General features: G+C 44.7%; 3 protein-coding genes across 4 annotated transcripts in view; 1 reads left to right on the forward strand and 2 right to left on the reverse strand.

Annotated features, from left to right (window-relative positions):
• The window catches only part of asb2b (ankyrin repeat and SOCS box containing 2b), a 5,846-nt gene extending 691 nt beyond the window's left edge, over window positions 1–5,155 (forward strand). The window contains exons 2-8 of the mRNA XM_026229312.1: window positions 453–565; window positions 783–938; window positions 1,817–2,062; window positions 2,602–2,773; window positions 3,729–4,221; window positions 4,291–4,444; window positions 4,749–5,155. Of these exons, the coding sequence (XP_026085097.1) occupies window positions 453–565; window positions 783–938; window positions 1,817–2,062; window positions 2,602–2,773; window positions 3,729–4,221; window positions 4,291–4,444; window positions 4,749–4,960 (1,546 nt within the window). The 3' untranslated portion in view covers window positions 4,961–5,155. The remainder of the gene's footprint in view (window positions 1–452; window positions 566–782; window positions 939–1,816; window positions 2,063–2,601; window positions 2,774–3,728; window positions 4,222–4,290; window positions 4,445–4,748) is intronic.
• Window positions 5,156–5,200: 45 nt separating this feature from the next.
• LOC113060414 (protein FAM181A) lies at window positions 5,201–7,499 on the reverse strand. The gene has a single exon (XM_026229313.1). It carries the CDS (start codon window positions 6,272–6,274, stop codon window positions 5,543–5,545), a length of 732 nt encoding a protein of 243 aa, XP_026085098.1. The 5' UTR covers window positions 6,275–7,499; the 3' UTR covers window positions 5,201–5,542.
• Window positions 7,500–10,817: 3,318 nt separating this feature from the next.
• On the reverse strand, window positions 10,818–15,629 carry exd1 (exonuclease 3'-5' domain containing 1). 2 transcript variants are annotated; one of them, XM_026229314.1, is made up of 11 exons: window positions 15,416–15,627; window positions 15,257–15,325; window positions 15,101–15,134; window positions 14,704–14,750; window positions 14,562–14,629; window positions 14,403–14,489; window positions 14,160–14,264; window positions 13,475–13,555; window positions 12,336–12,479; window positions 12,078–12,260; window positions 10,818–11,174 (listed from the first exon to the last, which is right to left on the reverse strand). In XM_026229314.1, the coding sequence occupies exons 1-11, from the start codon at window positions 15,549–15,551 to the stop codon at window positions 11,019–11,021; spliced, it is 1,110 nt and encodes a 369-aa protein (XP_026085099.1). In that variant the 5' UTR covers window positions 15,552–15,627; the 3' UTR covers window positions 10,818–11,018. The 2 variants fall into 2 exon arrangements, with proteins under 2 accessions (XP_026085099.1, XP_026085100.1); XM_026229315.1 differs by lacking the exon at window positions 10,818–11,174 and adding an exon at window positions 11,792–11,844 and having other exon boundaries at window positions 15,416–15,629.
• Between the last annotated feature and the right edge of the window lie 5,636 nt (window positions 15,630–21,265).

Genomic DNA, 21,265 nt, shown 5'->3' on the forward strand with positions numbered 1-21,265 from the left:
TGTCCGGTGGGGTAAGTTGTCACGGTGGAATTGCTGTTAAAAAAACAAACATATTTTTATTTGGCCAACTGAGATATAATACTGTTATTAAATAAAGTAAATGACACGCATGGGACAACTTGCCCCGGTCAGCCATGTACATGACCCTTGTCCTGAAAGCTCAGCAGTGTTCAGATCTGTCTTCATGACTGATTCTGGTCTTATTGTGTCTGTGTGTGCTTGTTTAGTTCACTTAATACTCAACATATATTGCAGACATGTGATGATAATGTAAATGTAGTCTGGATGACATAACTGATGAAAACTGTTTCCATTCTAGACCTTTTTTTAAAAAGCACAAATGTTTATGAGATGTGTGAGAACTAGCCCCAGGCTCCTCTGTAACAGACAAACACATAGATGCTTTAAAATGACACAATGTGCTGTTTCTTCTAATGCTCTTGATGGCCCAGAGAGCGTTGTGCGGTCAGAAGATCTGAAGCGTGTGACTCAGACTGTGACTGGACGGCTCTGCATGAAGCGGCTGACGGCGGACACACACACAGCGTTCAGGCTCTGCTGACAGGTGAGAGTCGAGCACACACACCTGTTCAGCAGCTGTCTGAAGTGTCATGGGAACTCCTTGTGTCACAAATCTTTCTGAGGAATTTCCAGGAAGACTTGTCAGACGAGTTGAGTTACTCTGGTGCTGTGGCTTGGCTCTTCAGTGTTTCAGTGTTAGTCAGGTTTGGTCGGCTGCAGGGATCTAGCGGGGTGTGCTGATGAAGTGTGTTGTGTGTCAGATGGTGGTGTGTGTGTGGACAAGCGCACGCTTCAGGAGCAGACGCCGCTGCTGCTCGCCGTTCAGGGCACACACCTGGAGTGTGTGAGGACTCTTCTGGAGGCAGGAGCCGACCCCGACATCAGCAACAAGAACAAAGAGACGCCTCTTTATAAAGGTGCCTTCACTCTACACTAAACAATAGTGTTGATGTTCACCTCAGTTTAGTTCAAGAACAATGCCAAATAAAGATCTGCTGTGTTCACTCTCAGATCATCCGAGATCAGGATGAGTGTGTTTCTTCATCAGATTTGTAGAAATGTAGCATTGCATCAGTGTCTCATCAATGGATGCTCTGCAGTGAATGGGTGCCGTCAGAATGAGAGTCTGATAAAAACATCACAATAATCCACAGCGCTCCAGTCCATCAGTGAACATCTGGAGAAGACACAAGATGAAACACATCCAGCATTAAGATGATTTTAACTCAAATAATCCATAATAACACATCCTCCAGTGAGAAAGTGTTCTGATCTGAATCAGGAGAGAAATCTGCACAGATCAAGCAGTGTTTAAACAGATCTAAACTAATATGTGTCTGAGACAACAGCAGATGCACTTCTTCACTGGAGGAAGTGTTATTATGGATTATAGACTCTATGTGTTTGAGTTAATGCTGGATGTGTTTCATCTTTTGTCTTCTCCAGATGTTATATAGAGGCTGTCCATGTTAAACTTCTATGTTTTTATCAGCTGTTTGGACTCTCATTCTGACGGCACCCATTCACTGCAGAGCATCCATTGATGAGACACTGATGCACTGCTACATTTCTCCAGATCTGATGAAGAAACAAACTCATCCTGATCTTAATTAGATGAACTGAGGGTGAACACATCTTCAGCACATGTCCATGTTTGTGTGAACTGTTTCTTTAAGGCTCAAGTCAGTTCAGTGTTGATTGTTTAGTTCAGTTAGAGTCAGTTGTTCTGGAGCTGAGTTCAGTAAGTGTTGTAAAGCTCCTTCTTCTTCTTCTTCTTCTGTCTGCTGGTGTTTAGCGTGTGAGCAGGAGAGTGTGAGCGCGGTGAAGCTGCTGCTGGCGTTCGGTGCGGCTGTGAATCAGCGCTGTTATCACGGCTGGACCGCGCTGCATGAAGCAGCGAGACGAGACAACCCTGAGCTCTGTGAGACGCTCCTGAGGGCCAGAGCCGCTGTAGACGCTCGCAACGCTGACCACGTCACACCCGCGATAGAAGCGGCTCGACACGGACGCACAGAAGCGCTCGCTCACCTGATCAAGAACGGTGCTCAGCACATGCAGTCATTCTGAGATGCTCTGTTAGTGTCAGTACTGGGCACTTCACCTGGGTGTCCTGTGACTCTGTGTCTGTGTAGGGAGAGCTGCGTTACTATTCTCTGACTACAGCTAGCTCTAAACATGTCAGATGTCTGTTTTAAAGATTTTAAAACATTTTAAAGATGGGTTTAAAGAGTCATCTGTGAGGAAACATTGACTAAACCACAAAAATCCTCCATCAGATCAGATATGACAGTCATCATTGTGATTTCTTCAGATATTAGCCTCGGTTTATGATCTGTTGATCTATCAACAAGGTCTGTGTCTGAGTTATTATTGATATTTTACCCTCACATGAATATAACTAGAAACAAAGACCTAGGACAGAATAATTAGTCCAGTGAGCCGCTATAGCAGTAGATATAAAACACAGAACAGGAAATCATTTTTATTTATAAGACATTTATTCAGAACTATTGCTTCAAACACCAGAAGAGTAGAAAGACTAGAATCGAGGCATGAGCTGTGTTGTGTTTGTCCCGTCAGGTGCTGATGTGAACGCTCAGACGTGTGACGGGAACACGGCTTTAACTGAGGCCTGCAGACACGGTCACACACACACGGTCAAGCTTCTGCTCAGACATCACGCAGACGCCAACCACTCCAGCAGCACCAGACTCCTGCCGCTGCACATGGCCAGCCAGCACGGACACCAGGAGTAAGAGCTCAGTCTAACCGAGAGAACGTGTGCTGTGCTGAACAACAGCTGCGCCGGACACACGAGACGAGGGGCAACAGCTAGAGCTGACCACGTGATCACTGGCACACACAGAGAAAGAGCTGCTCACCCTCAGATCACCTCAGATTCAACAGTGTTTCTTCATCAGTGCAGCACTGCATCAGTGTCTCATCAGTGGATGCTCTGCAGTGGATGGGTGCCGTCAGAATGAGAGGCCAAACTGCTCATCTGAATCTGGAGAGAAATCTGCACAGATCAAGCACTGTTTAAACAGCTCTACACAAATCTGTTTCATCTTGTGTCTTCTCCAGATGATAACTGATGGACTGGAGTGCTGTGGATTACTGTGATGTTCAGTGTTAGAGGAGCACTTTAAAACACTTTAAAACAACCTTACTCTACCAAAGTGCTGTACACAGTTACATTGATAACAGAATAAACACGTCATTAGAGAACCAGTCACAAAACATTAAAAACATGGTTTTTAAAAGACTTTTAAACTCTCTTTTCTGATGGATAATGGCAAATTGTCCCGTAGCTTGGGGTCAACAACAGCAAAGGCTCTTTAACCCTACATCTCAGTCCAGCTGTGGGAACCAAAAACCCATGCATCTTCTGTGATCTGATCTGCTGGACTGTGTACTATAATCATCTCTGAGATATGGAGGAGCAAGGTAGTACATGAAGAGCAGCATTTTGAACTGAATGCGATACATGCAAATGTTTTTATCAGCTGTTTGGCTCTCATTCTGACGGCACCCATTCACTGCAGAGCATCCATTGATGAGACACTGATGCAACGCTACATTTCTACAAACCTGATGAAGACACACACTCATCCTAATATACTTTTCCTGTAATAATTCTGATAGTCTTGATGATTTAATGAATCAGTGATGAGTATTGTTAATCTCTAAAACGCTGTCTCTCCCAGGATTGTGTCCTTATTGCTCCCGATCACCAGCCGGGTGAGGATTCGTCAAAGCGGCATCTCTCCGCTCCATCTGTCAGCGGAGCACGGCCAGTGGATCATCATGAGTCTCCTGATCGAGTCAGGGTTTGATGTTAACAGCAGACTCTCTCAGGAGTGCTCGGCCAGGTTCCAGGACCGCCGTGTTTCGGCTCTGTACTGCGCCGTCGCTGCCAGGAACACGCGGGCCGCTGCTGTCCTGCTGAGGGCCGGTGCGGATCCCAACATGGACCCCTGCAGCCCGCTGCTGCTCGCGGTGCGTCACGGCTGTCTGGAGACTGTAGCGCTGCTGCTGGAGCACGGGGCCCATGTGAACGCTCCCCTGAGCGCAGGGCTCCCAGCAGTGCTGCTCCACACTCATCAGCTGGACGTCCTGCAGTGTCTGCTGGACAAGGGCTGTGACGCTCGGGCCTGCTTCAGCTGCACACACACACACACCGCCGAACCTGAGCTCAAGGTGCGGACTCATCTCATGCCCTGTGTTGAGCCCTGACTGTGCTGCATCTGAACCTCTGTTTGATTTCAGTTCTGTGACTGGATCTGGTCCTCCTGCTGGAGACACTCGGCCGGGCGGATCATCGATCTGCTGCTGGACTATGTAGGAAACGTTCAGCTGTGCAGCAGGATCAGAGACCTCCTTCTGGACCAGCCGGAGTTGACCAGCATTAAGGAGAAAACATGTGAGTGCACGAGGATCTGTAGCATAATGAATCATTTTCCTGACCGCTGAACAGATAAACTATTACACATTTATCATTTAAATGATCTTAATCTTTCATATTTTGTTTTGTACACCGTAGACAATTTCAGTGTTTCAACTTTGGATTTAAAAAGAGGATTTTTTAGGCACTTTCATAATATCTGTTTAGCTTTTATTAGCTGGTCAGTCATCTAGAAACAGTAGTAACACAAACGTGAACAGCAGCTCCTGGTGGTCAGTTACAGACGAGTGTTGTTCCAGTAGTGTGCCGTGTGTCTCCACAGCGTCTCCTCGGGACCTGAAGCATCTGTGTGGGCTGAGGATCCGACAGCAGCTGGGGCCCCTGAGACTGAGATCTGTGGAGGCCCTGCCGCTGCCGGGGCCCATGCTGCGGTACCTGAGCTGCAGAGGCAGGAGCTGCACTCATCCTCACCCTCAGCATCATCTTCATCCTCATCCTCATCCTCAGCATCAGCAGCGTCAGCAGCAGCTCTGAAGGCAGAGGTCTGAGGGATATTCAGACGGGTGCTCGCCAGATTTTCGTGGATTGTGGTTTATGTATTTATACCTTTTAATTTATCATGACATTTTCTAAGTATTATGTTTGTGCTTGATGCACAGTTTTATGTAGTTTGTGTGAAAATGCTGAGTATGATGGTGGTGATCAGAATAAAAGTGCTGCTTGAGTGTAGGATCTCTGGTCATTGCTTTAATTAACAGACAGTGTACAACAGTCAGTCGTTACCAGTTTTAATCAGCTAATACCATCAGGTGTTTAGTGTGACAACATCTCTAACTAAAACCTTAATAAATAATCTCTACCTCACAGGCAATGAATGATGCAGTTTCAGGAAGGGTTGAGCTGTAACAGAGAAATGATGATGTTTGTAAAATGAACCGCTGTCCAGACAAGTGTTTGTGCGGACTACTGAAAGGCTGTGCTCACACAAAAGCCCTCACAAATCCATATTCTTGCTACATCTGTACTTTAAGTGCTTAAAGGCGAGTGTTCATCGAGAGCAGCTCGTGCAGTAATCGGTTAAAACAGAGAGGAGTCCGCTGAAGTGTCTAAGGCTTGTTAGAATCCGAACACGCTGAACACGGAGGAGGAGGAGGAGGAGGAGAGCGCGGGCTTCGTCGGGATCGGTTTGATCACCACGTGCGCGCTGGAGCGCTGCTGTCCGGCGCTGAAGCTGTGCGCGGGCTCAACGCGGCTCCTGAAGGGCGCGTCCGCGTGAGGCAGAAGAAAGCGGCTGTGGAGCGCGCGGTACGGGAGCGAGCAGCACGAGCACGCGCAAGCCGCGCTACCGGACAGCAGCGGGTTTGCTTTCGAGTCGTCAAAAACCATCTTGCGTTTCTCGTCGTTCACCGCGGGCGTTCTGACGTGTCCGGTCGCGCTCGCGTTGTTCTTAAGGAAGCGCTCCAGACGCTCGCGGGTCCCGGATGAGGACTGCGGCTCCTTCCAGAAGGACGCCGGGAGCTGCCGCTTGCGCATCGGCATCGGTATCTGTCCCTGTCCCGAGCGCGCTTCGTCCTCCGAGCCGGCGCTCACGTCTCTCCCGGTCCCGGTCCCGCGCGGCGCTTTCTCCTCGGAGAGTTTAGCGAGCGCCGAGTCGCCGTTTCTGTGCGGATGGCAGCGGGGCATCTTGGCGTAGCGGTGCGAGAAGCGCTTGAGCTGCTTCTGCAGGTATTTGCGGTGGTCCACGGAGCGCCTGCAGGGTGCGGATCGATCCAGCGCCGCCTTGATGTCGCTCGACGCCAGATTGACGAAGTTCAGGAGCGTCTTCACCTCGCTGTCGGAGCTCATCATGCAGACCTCAGCGGCACATCCTCACTCCTGTGAAGCTCTGACCTCCAGCTCTAGAGTCCAACAGCCGCAATAATGAACCCCGCTTCGCATCAGCTGAAGTGAGGTCCAGCTCGCCTGGCCTCTGTAATAGCCCAAGCACTCAAAGAAGCTGAATGACTATAGACTCGTGTAGTTATGGTGCTCTCCTGAGCCAATCAGCGACCTCACTCTCCTCACAATGCACCCCAATGAGCCACAGAGATCCCGGTGTCGGATTCTTTGCCACCCCAAATTGTTGTCATGGAAATCCCCAAGGGAAATAGCGAGCAGATGCAATATTTCTTTGTGGAAACGGTGGCCTGATCGTCCCCGCGCTCGCCACAGTCTGTTTGTGATTCGATGGGGTTTGGCGCGAGGGCCCCGTGGCCCTGAAGCCGTCCCGATCTGAAGCTGCGCTCTTCACCTTACAGGGATGTCAGGAGCGGGTTCGGAGGAGGAGGTGCTGAGGAGATGTGCACATAACCATGGAAAGGGGGCTTGAGCGCTCAAGAATCTTGTCTTTCTGTTTGCCCCCTCAATCGAGCCACACAAAAGCTGAATTACTCATTCAAACCTCGCGGGACAAAGGCGGAGGAGCCGGATAGCACTCTCGCATTTGTAGTCAAACATTCGGAGACTTAAATCGAGTCGTCGTGAAAGAGAAAGAGTTAGACAAAGCCCATAGAATTGCCATCAGCAAACACTTTCCTGTGTCATATCAGTGGGTCTCCATGGCTCCTTCTGGCCGGGGGACAATAGCACAAGTTTGCACACTCGAATACTGTCACCCTGCCAACGGAGACAAGGGCCAGAAGCAGGACAATCCCCGCAGAAAGCAGCGGCTCCGCGGGGAAGGGTGCAATAGAAAAGGAGAAAGGGACTTGTGAAATGCTAATTGAGCTCCGTCCCTCATTGAGAGGAGAAAAGAGAGAGAGCAGGGCTACCTATGTGTCCCCCGGCGGAGCAGCTTCAGATGAGAGGGCCGTGAGACGTCTGTCAGGACAGCAGTCCTCCAACCAGACTTAAAATCATCTGAAACCAGACAAAACCAGAATTACCATGAGATAAAACAACTAAAAACCAACAAGTGGCTTGTTTTGATTCATTAGAAGAACCAGGGTCACATAGAATGATCATGAGTGTGAACGCAAACCAAATTCTGAAATGTTCCTATGAATGATTTCTAATAAAGTCCGTATACTCACACATCCTGCGTTATAAACCATTATTCATCTTAAATTCAAGCACAAAGTGAACAAGGGCATCACTTCCACCTGCAGAACCACCACAATTATCCCAAAATATCATCAATGAATATCAGTGATGTTATTATTACAAAAGTAGTTGCACATATAGTAATATTAATGTATATTGTGATTGTCTACTTTACATATTGAAAAACAATATTAGACTAGGCTAATCTTAATAGTGTTTTAGTGGCAAAAACTTAGCTTCTTTAGTTCTTTACATATAAGAACACTTTCACGTCAGTTCTTTATAAGTCCTCAAATCTGACAGGAAGACTTCTGTGGGATTTCGGATCAAATCTGATCATGTGTGCATTTTATAAAGGATCCCTGGATACACGAGGAAGAAGTTTGTCACATATAAACAATGTTTTAAATATTTTAACAATATTTTATATTTTAACTCAATATTTTTAACTCTATATTATGAATATATATATTTGTAATAATTTTTGATGCATTAAGGCATGACATTTTTTATTAGAAATTGTAAGAATATGCATATATTATTATTATTTTTTTTCTAAATGCCCAATGGCTGAATGTTGAATGAATGATGCATTCATATAGCACTTTATTGTGTATTGTTGTACACCCAAAGTGCTCTACAGTCATGTGGGGGGTCTCTCCTCAACCATCCACTTGGATGATGCGACAGCAGCCACAGGACAACCGCAGCAGTGTGGAGAGGAGAGAGAGTCATAGAGCCAATCAAATGCTTGGGAAAATTAGGGCACAATTTGACCAGGACACCAGGGCTTACACCCTTACACTTTATGAGAAGTGCCATGGGATTTTTTATGACCACAGAGAGTCAGGACCTCTGTTTTTAATCTCTCATCTGAAAGACAGTGCTTGTTGACCGTATAGTGTTCCCCTCACTATACTGGGGCATTAGGACCCACACAGACCACAGGGTGAGCACCCCCTGCTGGCCTCACTAACACCTCTTCTGACAGCAACCTAGTTTGTACCTAGTCCAGTACTGACCAGCTCAGCCCTGCTTAGCTTCAGTGTGAAACCTTGGGCTGCAGGGTGATATGGCTGTGGCTGTAAAATGTGTGCCCTGATGCTCTTCTATGGCTCCTCTGACACAGCTCTATCGCTTCCCTGATGCTCCTCTATCCCTCCCTTAACGCTCCTCCTTCGCTCCCCTCACATCTCCTCTATCACTCCTCTGACGCTCCTCCATCACTCCCCTGAAGCTCCTTTTATGTTCCTTTATCACTCCTCTGACACTGCTCTATCATTCCTCAATCGCTCCCCTCACGCTCCTCTATCACTCCCCCGACACTCCTCTATCGCCTCATGATGCTGCTCTGATGCTCCCGACTCTCCCCTATTGCCCCCTGGTACTCCATTATCGCTCCTCTGTTGCCCCCATGACGCTCCTCTATCGCCCCTGACGCTCCTCCTAATAAAAGCCTCTCCGACAGCCTGGAGAAGACGGATAACCGAACTGCTGGCCAGAAGGACTGACAGTAGGCACATCAGATAGTTGTACAGGGAACACAGTGCTGATATACTGTGCCACTGTATGGATATACGTTACTTCAAGCTTCACGGCAAGAGAACCTGTATGAGCTCTCTAACAACAGCACAGCGATGACATGGAGAAGGAGACGCATCCTGAGAAAGTGATGTGCTTGTGTCATGTCAGATGAAAGACCGTTCAGGATCATGTCTCATGTTCTGATGCTGGTTATAGCATAAAGATCCAGTGATGAGAGCAGCTTTAGCGCTTGTCTGAAGAAATCAGAAACATGCAAAGGATTGTGAGGGTGATGAGGGTGTAAATAAAATAATGCAGCAGCTCTATTATTCCCTCTACAGCTGAGCCTCATAAATCACACGAGTTCAGAGCCAGAGGAGAACTGGCCCTCAACCCAATCTGGTTTCTCCCAGTGTGCCTTTCTCCATTTCTGTCTCATGATGGAGTTTGGGTTTCTGCCACTGTCACCTTTGGCTTAATTAGCTGGGGTTTAAAAGACATGTAATATTCAGAAATATCACTGATTTGACAGCACTGAAACTGTTGGATGAGAACAAAACTAAGTGAATAATGACTCTATCAGGGGTGTAAAAAGTACTCAGAAATTACACTCTAGTGCAAGTACAGATACTCAGTGAAAATCTTACTCAAAAGTACAAGTATCTGGATAAAACATACTTGTGTTAAGTTAAAAAAAAAAAAAAAAAAAGTACAATTTTTAATTGCACTCAAGTATTATAAAGAAGTAACATAAAAAAAGGAGATTCTTGCTTCATCATATTGAGCCGTCTGTATAAAAGGTTTTTGTCAGACAAAGGTTTGGTTAAAGGGAGAAAACAAAATGCAATGGCACAGGTCAAACCTGTGTAGAAACAGACAGATGAACACAGGCTGAGCACACTCGTATCATTTTAATACAACTTACCTACTTCCTGACGAGAACATAATTAAACATGAATTACAATTAATTTAATAAACAATATGGGGTTAAACACTTGGAGATTTGTAACATTTATTTTAAAACAGCAGCCAGTGTCACTAAAACATGAATTGTGTACATTCTCCTCACTGATTTTGTTCATATTCAGTCTTGTCCATTCAGGTAAGTGCAGACAGCTAATGTCTTCATCCACACACTATAGAAAACCCTTAAAGGAAGTTTGCTTGATCAGAATGGACCAAAATGATGAGTAACCTTTTTTTATTGGGGGAGCAACGTAGCGACCTCAATAAGCTTCCTCAGATTTTAAGGGGAACATATGAAGCCAAAAATGTAATGAAGTAAAGTACAAGTAGTCAGTTTAAATTGTTCTCAAATAAAGTACAAATTCCCCTAAATAATACTTAAATACATGAATCAAGTAAAATGACTGACTCTTTAGTCTTCTATAGAGCTGCGTTAAAGCTGAAATTGATGGTGTTCAATGCTGTTTTCCTGTTCATTCTGTGAAGTAGCTTTGACACCACCTGTATTATATAAATCACCAGAAATAAAGGTGATGCTGTTAATTCAGTGTAGTCTAAGAAATCACTTGCTGATGTTCAGCATTAGTGTCTCTGTAAACAGGGCAATGATGCACACATGCTGAACATCTGTACAAGGGTCTGGAGGAGTGAGCTCTGAGCTATTATAATATAATACCCATTCTGTTCAAATGAGCTAGAAGTTTGTCTTGGACTGCTGTGAGCTTAAACATGTCCTACTCTTACATCTGAAGCATGTCCTGTGTTACTGTAGCGCCACCTGTTGACCATCCAGATCTGAAGGACACTAGTGGAGACAACGGAACGAAAACAGGACTTTTAATTCTTCACACTATGAACAAACCTTCAGTGCTTCAGTACACAGCAACGGAAGAGCTTTACATGAACACACTTCACAAAGACAAATAAACTCAACAAACTGCTCAAAAACAAGAGTGCTTTTCTAACTGTCTCAGACTGAACACAGGTTTTTAACGTTACTAACTGAACTAAGGCCAGAGTTTCATCTGGAGTCGGAGGTAGAGTGGGTCTGTGTGTTGAAGCTGGAGCGTTTGAGAAGGCCGTCCTCTGTCAGATCGTATCGTCCAGTGGCCCAGTCCATCCGCTCCTGCCTCACAGACAACAGCTCCTGAGCTTCAGCGGGCAGCGTCCACTCGCTCTGCTCCAGCACACACACACACACACACACACACAGTCAGCACATTCAACACGTCCTCCACATCAGACTAATCCTGGAGACATCTGGCACACACTATTTCAGTATGAAATCGATCACAACACCAATCTAAAGTGTGAGTGAAGTTGGATTGGACTGGCTATTTCCAAAATGGACTGGCCAGTGTAGAACACACCTTCTCTCTATTATTATATCAGAAAAATAAATTAAACATCAAAAGACAGAGACGACTGGTCAGACGTCAGCTGAGACCCAGCAGTAGAACCAGCCTGGTCTCCTGCAGCCTCACTCTTCTGATAGCAAAGATTTATATTGTTAGAAAAGATTTATATTTTGAATAAATTCTGTTCTTAACTTTTTATCCAAAAGAATTCTGAAAAAAAGTATCGCAGTTTCCCAAAATATATTTGTCAACACAACTGTTGATAATTTTGTTAATAAAATCATCATATCAGAATGATTTCTGAAGATCATGTGACACTGAAGACCGGAGGAATGATGCTGAAAATACAGCGGAGCATCAGAGAAATACATTACACTTTAATGGATATTGAAATTGAAAAAGGTTATTTTACATCATAATAATATTCTACAATATTGTTTCCTGTATTTTTGATCAAATAAATGCAGCCTGGATTTGCAGAAGAAATTTCTGTAAAAACAAAACAAAAAAAAAACACTTAAAATTCTCATTCTGACGGCACCCATTCACTGCAGAGCATCCATTGATGAGACACTGATGCAGTGCTACATTTCTCCAGATCTGATGAAGAGAGACTTGGATGATCTGAGGGTGAATGTTCATTATCAGGTGAACTCCTCCTTTATTAATTACCTGTTGATGAATCATGTTAGTAAACAGGTTTAGACTGAACCCGTTCTCACCTGCTCAATGTGAACAGACTGGTTGTGGTAGCTGCTCATATATGCATCTACCAGAATGGTGTAATCTGACATCAGAGCGTCCAGAAGCACGAGGCGCAGCGGGAGAAGATGACGGACAGAAGCGCTCATGACGCTCATCAGAGCCGGTGGAGACGGACGGATGTACCACAGCTCCGGACACTCCTGCCAGAGAAGAGGACTCAGAAACACACATTCACTGCCAGACTGCTCTAATGACACAGCACTGGTGATCCTGACCTTGCGCTGGAGCTCTTTGGAGCACAGGGGTGAAAGGTCAGCGGGGGGGAGCTTGAGGTGGAGTCTGAGCACCTCCTGGAGAGAGCTGACCCGGTCCGGCAGGAAGCCTCCGGTCTCGTTGTAGAAGAGCATGAGATCAGCCACCTGCAGAAGAACACCAGCGTCCAGCACATGACCACAGGCCTGTCCACCCTTACACCGCTCACCACGCCCCAGATAGTACTGCACACCACAGATGCTTTGTGCACTTTTATTAAATTACACAAGCAGGCCACTTTTTAATATAATGACAAATTAATAATAAATCATAACAATTGCTAAGAATTTAACCCTAACAGATACAGACAATCACACACACAAAGACACTCACAGAGAGACACACACACACACAGAGACACACATGTTTGTTTTTGTGTAAAGTGTGTTCATCCCATAGGTGTAATGGTTTTTATTCTGTAGAAACTGTATTTTCTATGGCCCTTCACCAACCCTACACCTAACCCTAACCCTCACAGGAAACTTTGAGCATTTTTACTTTCTCAAAAAACTCATTCTGTATGATTTATAAGTGTTTTGAAAAATGGTGACATGGGTTATGTCCTCATAAGTCTCCCTCTACTTGTAATACCTGTGTCATACCCATGTCATTATACAAAGTTGTGTCCTGATATGACACAAAAACATGCACACACACACACACACACACACACACACAGACACTCACAGAGACACACAAACTCACACACACAGAGACACGCACACACACACACAGGCACACACACACGTGAGTTTCCTGCATCTAACACACACTGTGTTCCTAACAGCTTCAGTGAAAGCACATCTAAAGTTAAACTCTGAGATCAGGGTGTGTGCTGATCATCTCTAACACACAACCGGCTCTGAATGGATTCAGGATCAGGATGCAGCGGAGAACTGATATTTTCTCCCAGTCCTAATAAAGACACTACTGTTACTGCTTCACAGCTCAAACTGAAATCTTATAACTGATGAAACTGGAGCGGTTATTCTGGAGCGGATCTGAAGCGGTCTGTATAAAGCGCTGGAGAAACAAACTGCTCGAGCCCCATCTCCATGCAGAGCTGTGGTGTGTGTGTGATGTGTGCCTGGATCAGACGCACCTGTGTGTCAAAGACGTTGGTGAGGTGGACTCTGAACTCTTCTCTCAGACAGCGAGTGATGCAGCGGCAGTCATGAACCACCTGAAGATCCAGAAGAATGAGTGAGCAATGTGTTCCTCTATGGGAAGCCGTTCAGGAAATAATTCATGTGTATTGTGTGAATATGGATTGGTTTACTGGTTGAATGTATGGTTCAATGACAAACACATTGGTTTATGATACATTGGTATAACCAGACATATACTGGTTTAGATACATCGGTCTGATCAAGTGTATATAGGATTGCTCCTTTATACACTGGTTTGTTCGAGTAAACATTGGGCTCCTCAAATATGCATTGGTTTCCCCAACTATATATTGGTTTAGATACATCGTTTCCTCAAATATATATTGGTTTCGATACATCGGTTTCCTCAACTATATTTTGGTTTTATCTCTACTATTCATTGGTTTAGATACATTGGTTTCTTCAACTATATACTGGTTTCCTCAACTATATATTGGTTTCCTCAATTATATATTGGTTTATATGTCTGGTTATACCAATGTATTATAAACCAATGTGTTTGTCATTGAACCATACATTCAACCAGTAAACCAACTCATATTCACACAATACACATTAATTATTTCCTGAACGGCTTCCAATATTCCTCAGACACTTCTGACCTCTCCATCACCTCACCTTCAGGATGTGCCGATTCTCCAGGATCATGGACAGGCCGTTTTTAAAAGCTTGTCCGCCGAGCAGGAGGATATCAAACAGATACACCACCTTCTTAGTGGCTACCTGTCAGAAGTGATTATATGATTAATGATTGCGTTAACGCTGCTGTTCTCCTGTTTATCAGTGAGAAGCAATGACCAATATTATAAATTTAATGCTGCTGTGAAGCTTCTCTGTTTAAAGCTTCACTGTTCCACTGACCTGCAACCAGCAAAGTCTCTCTTGTGCAGTTGGTCCAAACACTTCAGCACTGATGCCAATCACTTTCTGTTCTTGGATGTGCATAACCTGAAAAGCAAAGAAAAATAAATGACATGATGCATGTGCACAAGAGGTGAGATGAGTTAACCCTGAACTCACTGCAGGGCCAAACTTCTCCTGAAGCTCATCGATCAGCACAGAATGCACACCGTCCTCGAGAACATCATCTGAGAATGAGAGAAACAAGGTCAAACCCTGCAGGACAGATCACGTCCACTCCGGTCAACATGAGAACAGATACCTGGAGTCTTCTTCCTGAAGGAGTGCGTGTGGGATTCTTCAGGAGCACTGAGCACACCACACACACGGAGAACACACCACACACACGGAGAACACACCACACACACGGAGAACACACCACACACACGGAGAACACACCACATGAATAGCACACCCCCAACACACCATATGAAGATCCCACCCCACACCACACGAAGAACCCACCCCCCAACACACCACATGAAGAGCCCAACACACCACACCACACGAAGAGCCCACCACACACACAAAGAGCCCACCCCAAACACACGAAGAGCCCACCCCCCAACACACGAAGAGGACACGACACATGAAGAGCCTGATGAGCAGCACTGATGGCTCTAATGATCAAACATTCATCAGCAGAAGGAGACACTCACAGCTTCTCCGGATTGGCAGGATTGGGGAACTCCACTTTGAAAGAAAAAAAAGGGAATGTGGACCAACAAACCCCGCATACGTTTAAACTGTTTTAATTTGTGTTTTATTGGCTAAAATAATTTATAAATTCGTTCCTGAAACATTCAGCAGTTTACCTTTAAGAATTTCGTGTCCGAAAATGATCTTGACGCCCGGGAATTTCCTTCCGCTTTTCACTTCATAAACTTTGGGAAGGAGAAGCGAGGATGTTAACTCTATGAAGTATATAATCTGTGATGTTGATGTTATTAACACAGGTGTTCATGTGACCTCACCGTCCTCTAACAGAACGCTCCTCCTCTGAGTCACGCGCTGGATCATGCCGCTGATCTGAGTATCGATCAGACTGATGTTCACGCGTCTCCTCTTCAGATCATCCACAAACCTGCTCTCTTCCGAAGATGACGCCATGACCTGCCTGCTCGCGCACTCACGGAGCTCCACGGGGAACGAGACCGAGCTAGTGAAGCGCAAGCCCCGCCCCCCGGCGATTCCGAGCATCTGATTGGTCGCGTAATTCACAGGCGTGAAAACAAACCGCGCACCATTACTCTATCTATCTATCTATCTATCTATCTATCTATCTATCTATCTATCTATCTATCTATCTATCTATCTATCTATCTATCTGTCTGTCTGTCTGTCTATCTATCTATCTATCTATCTATCTATCTATCTATCTATCTATCTATCTATCTATCTATCTATCTATCTGTCTCTCTATCTATACGGAAGTTCTAAGCGGCCATGCATTATAATGTTTTTTCCTTTTTGTTTTCTCGTTATAACGACTTAATTTTCTCTAAGAATTAAAAAAACTGCACCAGCAGGGGGCACCTGACTATAACTGATGGGGTGTTGTACACTGTCCACTTTTCTGTACGCAGACTTTCCTCATGATGGATATATTATAATCTGTGCAGTCTTGTTCATTACTGACTTTTAATTAATTCTTAAATGTTAACTGCTTGAATCAATATGATTACTTTGTGTATTTAGTTCTTGCTAGATGCACGAGTTTCACCAACGCGTTCTGTATCATAAAATAACTGCTTATCAAAACCAAGGTTGACGTCACTGTATTCTGTTTGCAACTATATCTTTATTTGTGCTTCTTTTAGGCACGTGATTGTTAGTTAATAAGCGGAGATGTTATGTTTATCTACAGTAGGACGGGATTTAACGATGTAGGCTATTTGATGTGCTTCTTTTCCTGATTATTAATCTTTATTTTTAACCATATTGATGAGAAATGTGATTTATATGTAAAGTGCATAGGCAAATTTAATTCAGTTTTGTTCTATAATGTTGTAATCGTTTTTTCCACACACACACACACACACACACACACACACACACACACACACACACACACACACACACACACATGAAGGCTCAAACAGAAGCTTGTAACGCACATGATATCTGTCACAGCATATAATGACTACTAAAAATGACAATATATAATTTTATTTCTAATAAAGGGAAAATTACATACTTAAATACATAAATACATACATATTTGTTTTTATAATGTCGGACTTTAATTAAGCATTAATACTCGGACATAAAAAAAGAAGAAAAAAAAAACATGAAAGTAAATCTCTCTAAACTAACAGAAAATACCGAATGTCAATAAAAGACTTGTGATGAGGGGTAACACACAGATGTCCTGTGTATCGACAAGAAACGCCACCCGAGGACGCACTTTCCCGCGCATTATCAATATATTAATTCTTTAGCGCAGTGGTTTTCAACCTGTGTTCCGGTGGTATTGCAGGTGGGACGCCAATTACTATTAAAATAAATAATATTGTTAATATGTGTAAAAATGTCTAAGTCATAACATAACATAATTTCATTATATATATATATATATATATATATATATATATATATATATATATATATATATGTATATATAAAATTATTATTAAATAACAAAAAAGAAATATTAAACTGTTACTATGCTTCCACTATTCGAGCTCGCTGATTGGTTTAAGAATAAACCACCAATTCATCTTAGATATTTTTGCTGCATATGCTACAGAACAACAAATTCAAACATGAATAAATGGCTGTTGTGTTCCCTCCTGATTGCTTGCTCCGGTGACTGTCTACCCGCTGCTGAGCTCTGCCTGGATCTGGTTTTCCCGTTTTGCTGAGCGGTGCCAGCCCGAGTTATTTTCTGTTCACTTCCAGTCCATTCTAGGGCTGTGCGATTAATAGAAATCGTCATAAAATCACGATTTGAGCGTATTAGGCATTAACAAATATTAGAAATTAGACATAGCCTATATTCCGAATGAATATATTTACATAGTCTGATATCTAAATGTTTTTACATATATGGCAAATAAATATATGTAAATATTTCCAATAAAATATATTTACATACGTTTAATATATGTGGAAAATATTAAAAAGCGGCAAAAATCAAATATTTAAATATATTTTTGTAACAAATGTTAAAATATATTTACATCTATGTGTGTGACGAGCGTCTCGAACGACTATCAGCGTTGCCCTGAAATAGGACAAGGAGCACCTGCACCTGCTCATCAAGGGCTGATCGGCCACAGCTACGGCTCGTTTGCCCACGGCCAGATAAGCCATGCAAATGCTGAAAACTAACGTCTCTTCTCTTCTCGTCTCTGCCCCACCACGAGCCATGGAACCACTGGACAGGAACACGCAGCGCCCCTACTCACCCCAGCAGCATTCTACTTCTTTGCGTTCATCTTTTGTAAATAAATCCACCATCCAGGATTTTTGAGCGCTCGTTGTCATGTGTTCCTTCCACCCGTTTTTTTTTTTTCATTAGATCAGATAACACTTTAAGCCAGGGGTGCCCAACCCTGCTCCTGGCGATCGACTGTCCTGCAAAGTTTAGCTCCAATCATAATCAAACACCCCTGATTTAAGCTGTCATATGGGCTTGTTACAATGTGCCCCTTAACTGTTACACTATACCCCACCTATGAGGCATGTTGCCACTTTTTTTCACTTCCATTTTTTAGCATAAATAAAAAAAAAAAAGTATGCACTGTAATTATAAAAACAAAGTGACAAATTTGTTCTAGACAAGTGTAAAATGAATGTGCATGGGAAAAAATATTTTCTGAACCCCATGAGGATGTACACAAACTGATAAAGTAAAAAACTGTTACTTTGTTGCCAACTCTAGCCTTATTAAAAGTATTACATTGGTATTCTGGGCTCATCTGCTTGTCTGTACATAGAATGATTTATTAATAATATTGATGGAGTCTGATATTTTTAGAAAAAAAAAAGTGGTTTATTAACCCTTGTGTAGTGTTCCTTTTTTTTGTTATTCAGCCAGTGTTCGTGGGTCTGGTGGACCTGCTGCATTTTGGGGTTTTTAATTCAACTCAATCAAGCAATTTTATGTTAAAATACTCAACAGATGTTTACTTCATCCCAATTACAAGCAATATAAACAGCATAGATGGTTAATATTTTCTCTTTACCTTTGTCAGATTCCATTTAAGAAAGTGCTACTCGTTTTTTTGTTTATTATTTACTAAAATGATTTAGTAAATTTAGTTCTGTTGGTCGGGTGGATGGTGCATCACCATTTTCCTCCTGAATCCTCCTCATGATGGCTGCAGACGCTGGGGACAAAGGCATTGTACGCTGAGATGTCCAATATGTCAAAGAATATAACAAGTGGTGAGCGTAGGGGTCCTCCTTTTGCAGCCGTAGGCAGTCACCAGCTTGTCCATGTTATCCACCCCTCCTTTTGTGGCATTATAATCCATGATGATCTATGGTTTTTATAGCTCCTGGCCACAGATTCTTGCATCCCTGTGCAGTGTACTCATGAGTACCACATTCTTCCCTTTCTTTGGCACATAGGATACCAGGGACGCGTAAACCATGTTTATGTTGTAATACCCATTATACACACTTGTGTCCTCATAAACCATATAAAAATTTACAATATACAATATACAATTTTCACCACACTGGCAAAGCTTATTATTTATTATTATTTATTGTGTCCCGTGCCCAATTCGAAGCTGGGATAGAGTATGAGAAAAAAAAGATTGGTTCCCACAAGACAAGGGAAAATGAGCAGGAATGTGAGCGCAGACAGTGGTCGTGCTTGAATTGTGTGGGAACGGCAGGTGTAGAAACACAAAACTCACACACACACACACACACACACACACACACACACTGACAGGAGGAGGACAGAGTAAAGGTACACAGGGCCTACAGTTTTCACACTTTTATTAGCCTTGAAAAAATAATTAATTGTATAATTTTTATTTTGATAAAAAATGAAAACGGGTCCAACAGACCCGAACACCATACAAGGGTTAAATGTGTTGCGTTCAACAACTCATATGCTTGTCTATAAATATTATGCTGTAATGTCTTCAACTGAGTTTGATCTTTTAAAAACATGTTTCAATGCATTAAGCCACCTTAAGAGTTTAAGAATGTCTCTGAAGTGCTGAAATGTCAATTTATAGAATGTCTCGAATTGTAGTACACGCTCATTTATTGAACTGTTAATGTGATGCGTTCCAGACAACTATTATATTATATTATATTATATTATATTATATTATATCTGGGTTGTCTGGAGTATAATATATTGCCATTTTACTGCCCTGCCTTTGGGATTATAAATTATTTAATTATTTATCTTGTGTGTGTGTGCATGTGTGCATATATATATATATATATATATATATATATAAATCCCTGGGGCTCTGCCTTGGCAAGATATGGCTGGTCAAAGTTACGACATTTGGGGGGCGCTATTCCCTGCCCCCGGGGGGCTATCCGCCCTTGGGTGGTGGCGTCTGAAAGGGGGCCTCAGGGTCTACCGTGGTCCCGAGTTTGAAGTCCCTGGGTCTCGGCCTCGGCGAGATATAGCCATTCAAAATTTCGAACTTTGGGGGGCGCTATCCCCTGCCACCGGGGGGCTGACGGCTCGGGGGTAGCGGCGTCCGAGAGGGGACGACGGCCTCCATCAATGACCCGAGTTTCAAGACCCTAGGCCTCGGGGTTCCGGAGCAGGCCCCGGTCGAACTTCCAACCCCCCCCCTCGCCGGCGGCCTTGCCCAGGACGGTGCGCCTTTCCCGTGTAGAGTTCCGATTTCGGCCGCTGCGCGGTTTCTCGCCGATATCTCTGCGGTGCGGGGGTCCCCGGGGCTGAAACTCGGGGGACTAGTAGAGGGCCTCGGGGCCTACCGTACGCCACCGCCCCCGAGTCCCGGGGCGGTCCGGTGCCTGAGTTACGAGGGCACAAATCCTAAAGTTTGGGGGGCCTTATCTCGGCCTCCCCGGGGGTTGGGGATCTGGGGCCGGCGGCGTCCGGTAGGGGGCCTTGGGCTCTATCAGCGACCCGAGATTGAAGTCCCTGGGGCTCGGCCTTGGCGAGATACGGCTGGTCAAATCTTCGACCTTAGGGGGGCGCTATCCCCGGCCCCCGGGGGGCCATCGGCCCAGGGTGGAGGCGTCTGATAGGGGGCCACAGGGTCTACCGCGGTCCCGAGTTTGAAGTCCCTGGGTCTCGGCCTCGGCGAGATACGGCCGTTCAAAATTTCGAACTTTGGGGGGCGCTATCCCCGGCCCCCGGGGGGTTGTCGGCTCGGGGGTGGCGTCGTCCGAGAGTGGCCGACGGGCCCTATCAACGACCCGAGTTTCAAGTCCCTAGGCCCCGGCGTTCCCGAGCGGGCCCCGGTCGAACATCCAACCACCCCCTCTCCGGCGGCCTTGCCCAGGATGGTGCACCTTTCACGGGTAGAGCTCCGATTTCGCCCGCGACCCTGGAGGTCGGCCCGATAGAGGATGCCGTTTTTACCCGCCATAGGGGTGATGACAAAAGCGCTTCGCAGGCTGAGCTCCAGAAGCTTTTTCGAGCGAGCCAGGCCCAGCGTGGCCTCCCCCTCCTGGGCATGAGAGTGAGATGGCGCCCCCTAGTCTGGTTCTCTGTAAATTTGTAGGTTGAGCTCCAGGGGGTATTCCGAGCGACCCAGGCCCAACGAGGCCTCACCCTCCTGGGCATGAGGGTGAGATGGCTCCCCCTAGTCTGGTTCTCATTAAATGTGGAGGCTGAGCTCCAGGGGCTTTTTCGAACGACCCAG

This window comes from Carassius auratus, chromosome 42, assembly GCF_003368295.1.
Source record: "Carassius auratus strain Wakin chromosome 42, ASM336829v1, whole genome shotgun sequence".
Taxonomy (NCBI): domain Eukaryota; kingdom Metazoa; phylum Chordata; class Actinopteri; order Cypriniformes; family Cyprinidae; genus Carassius; species Carassius auratus.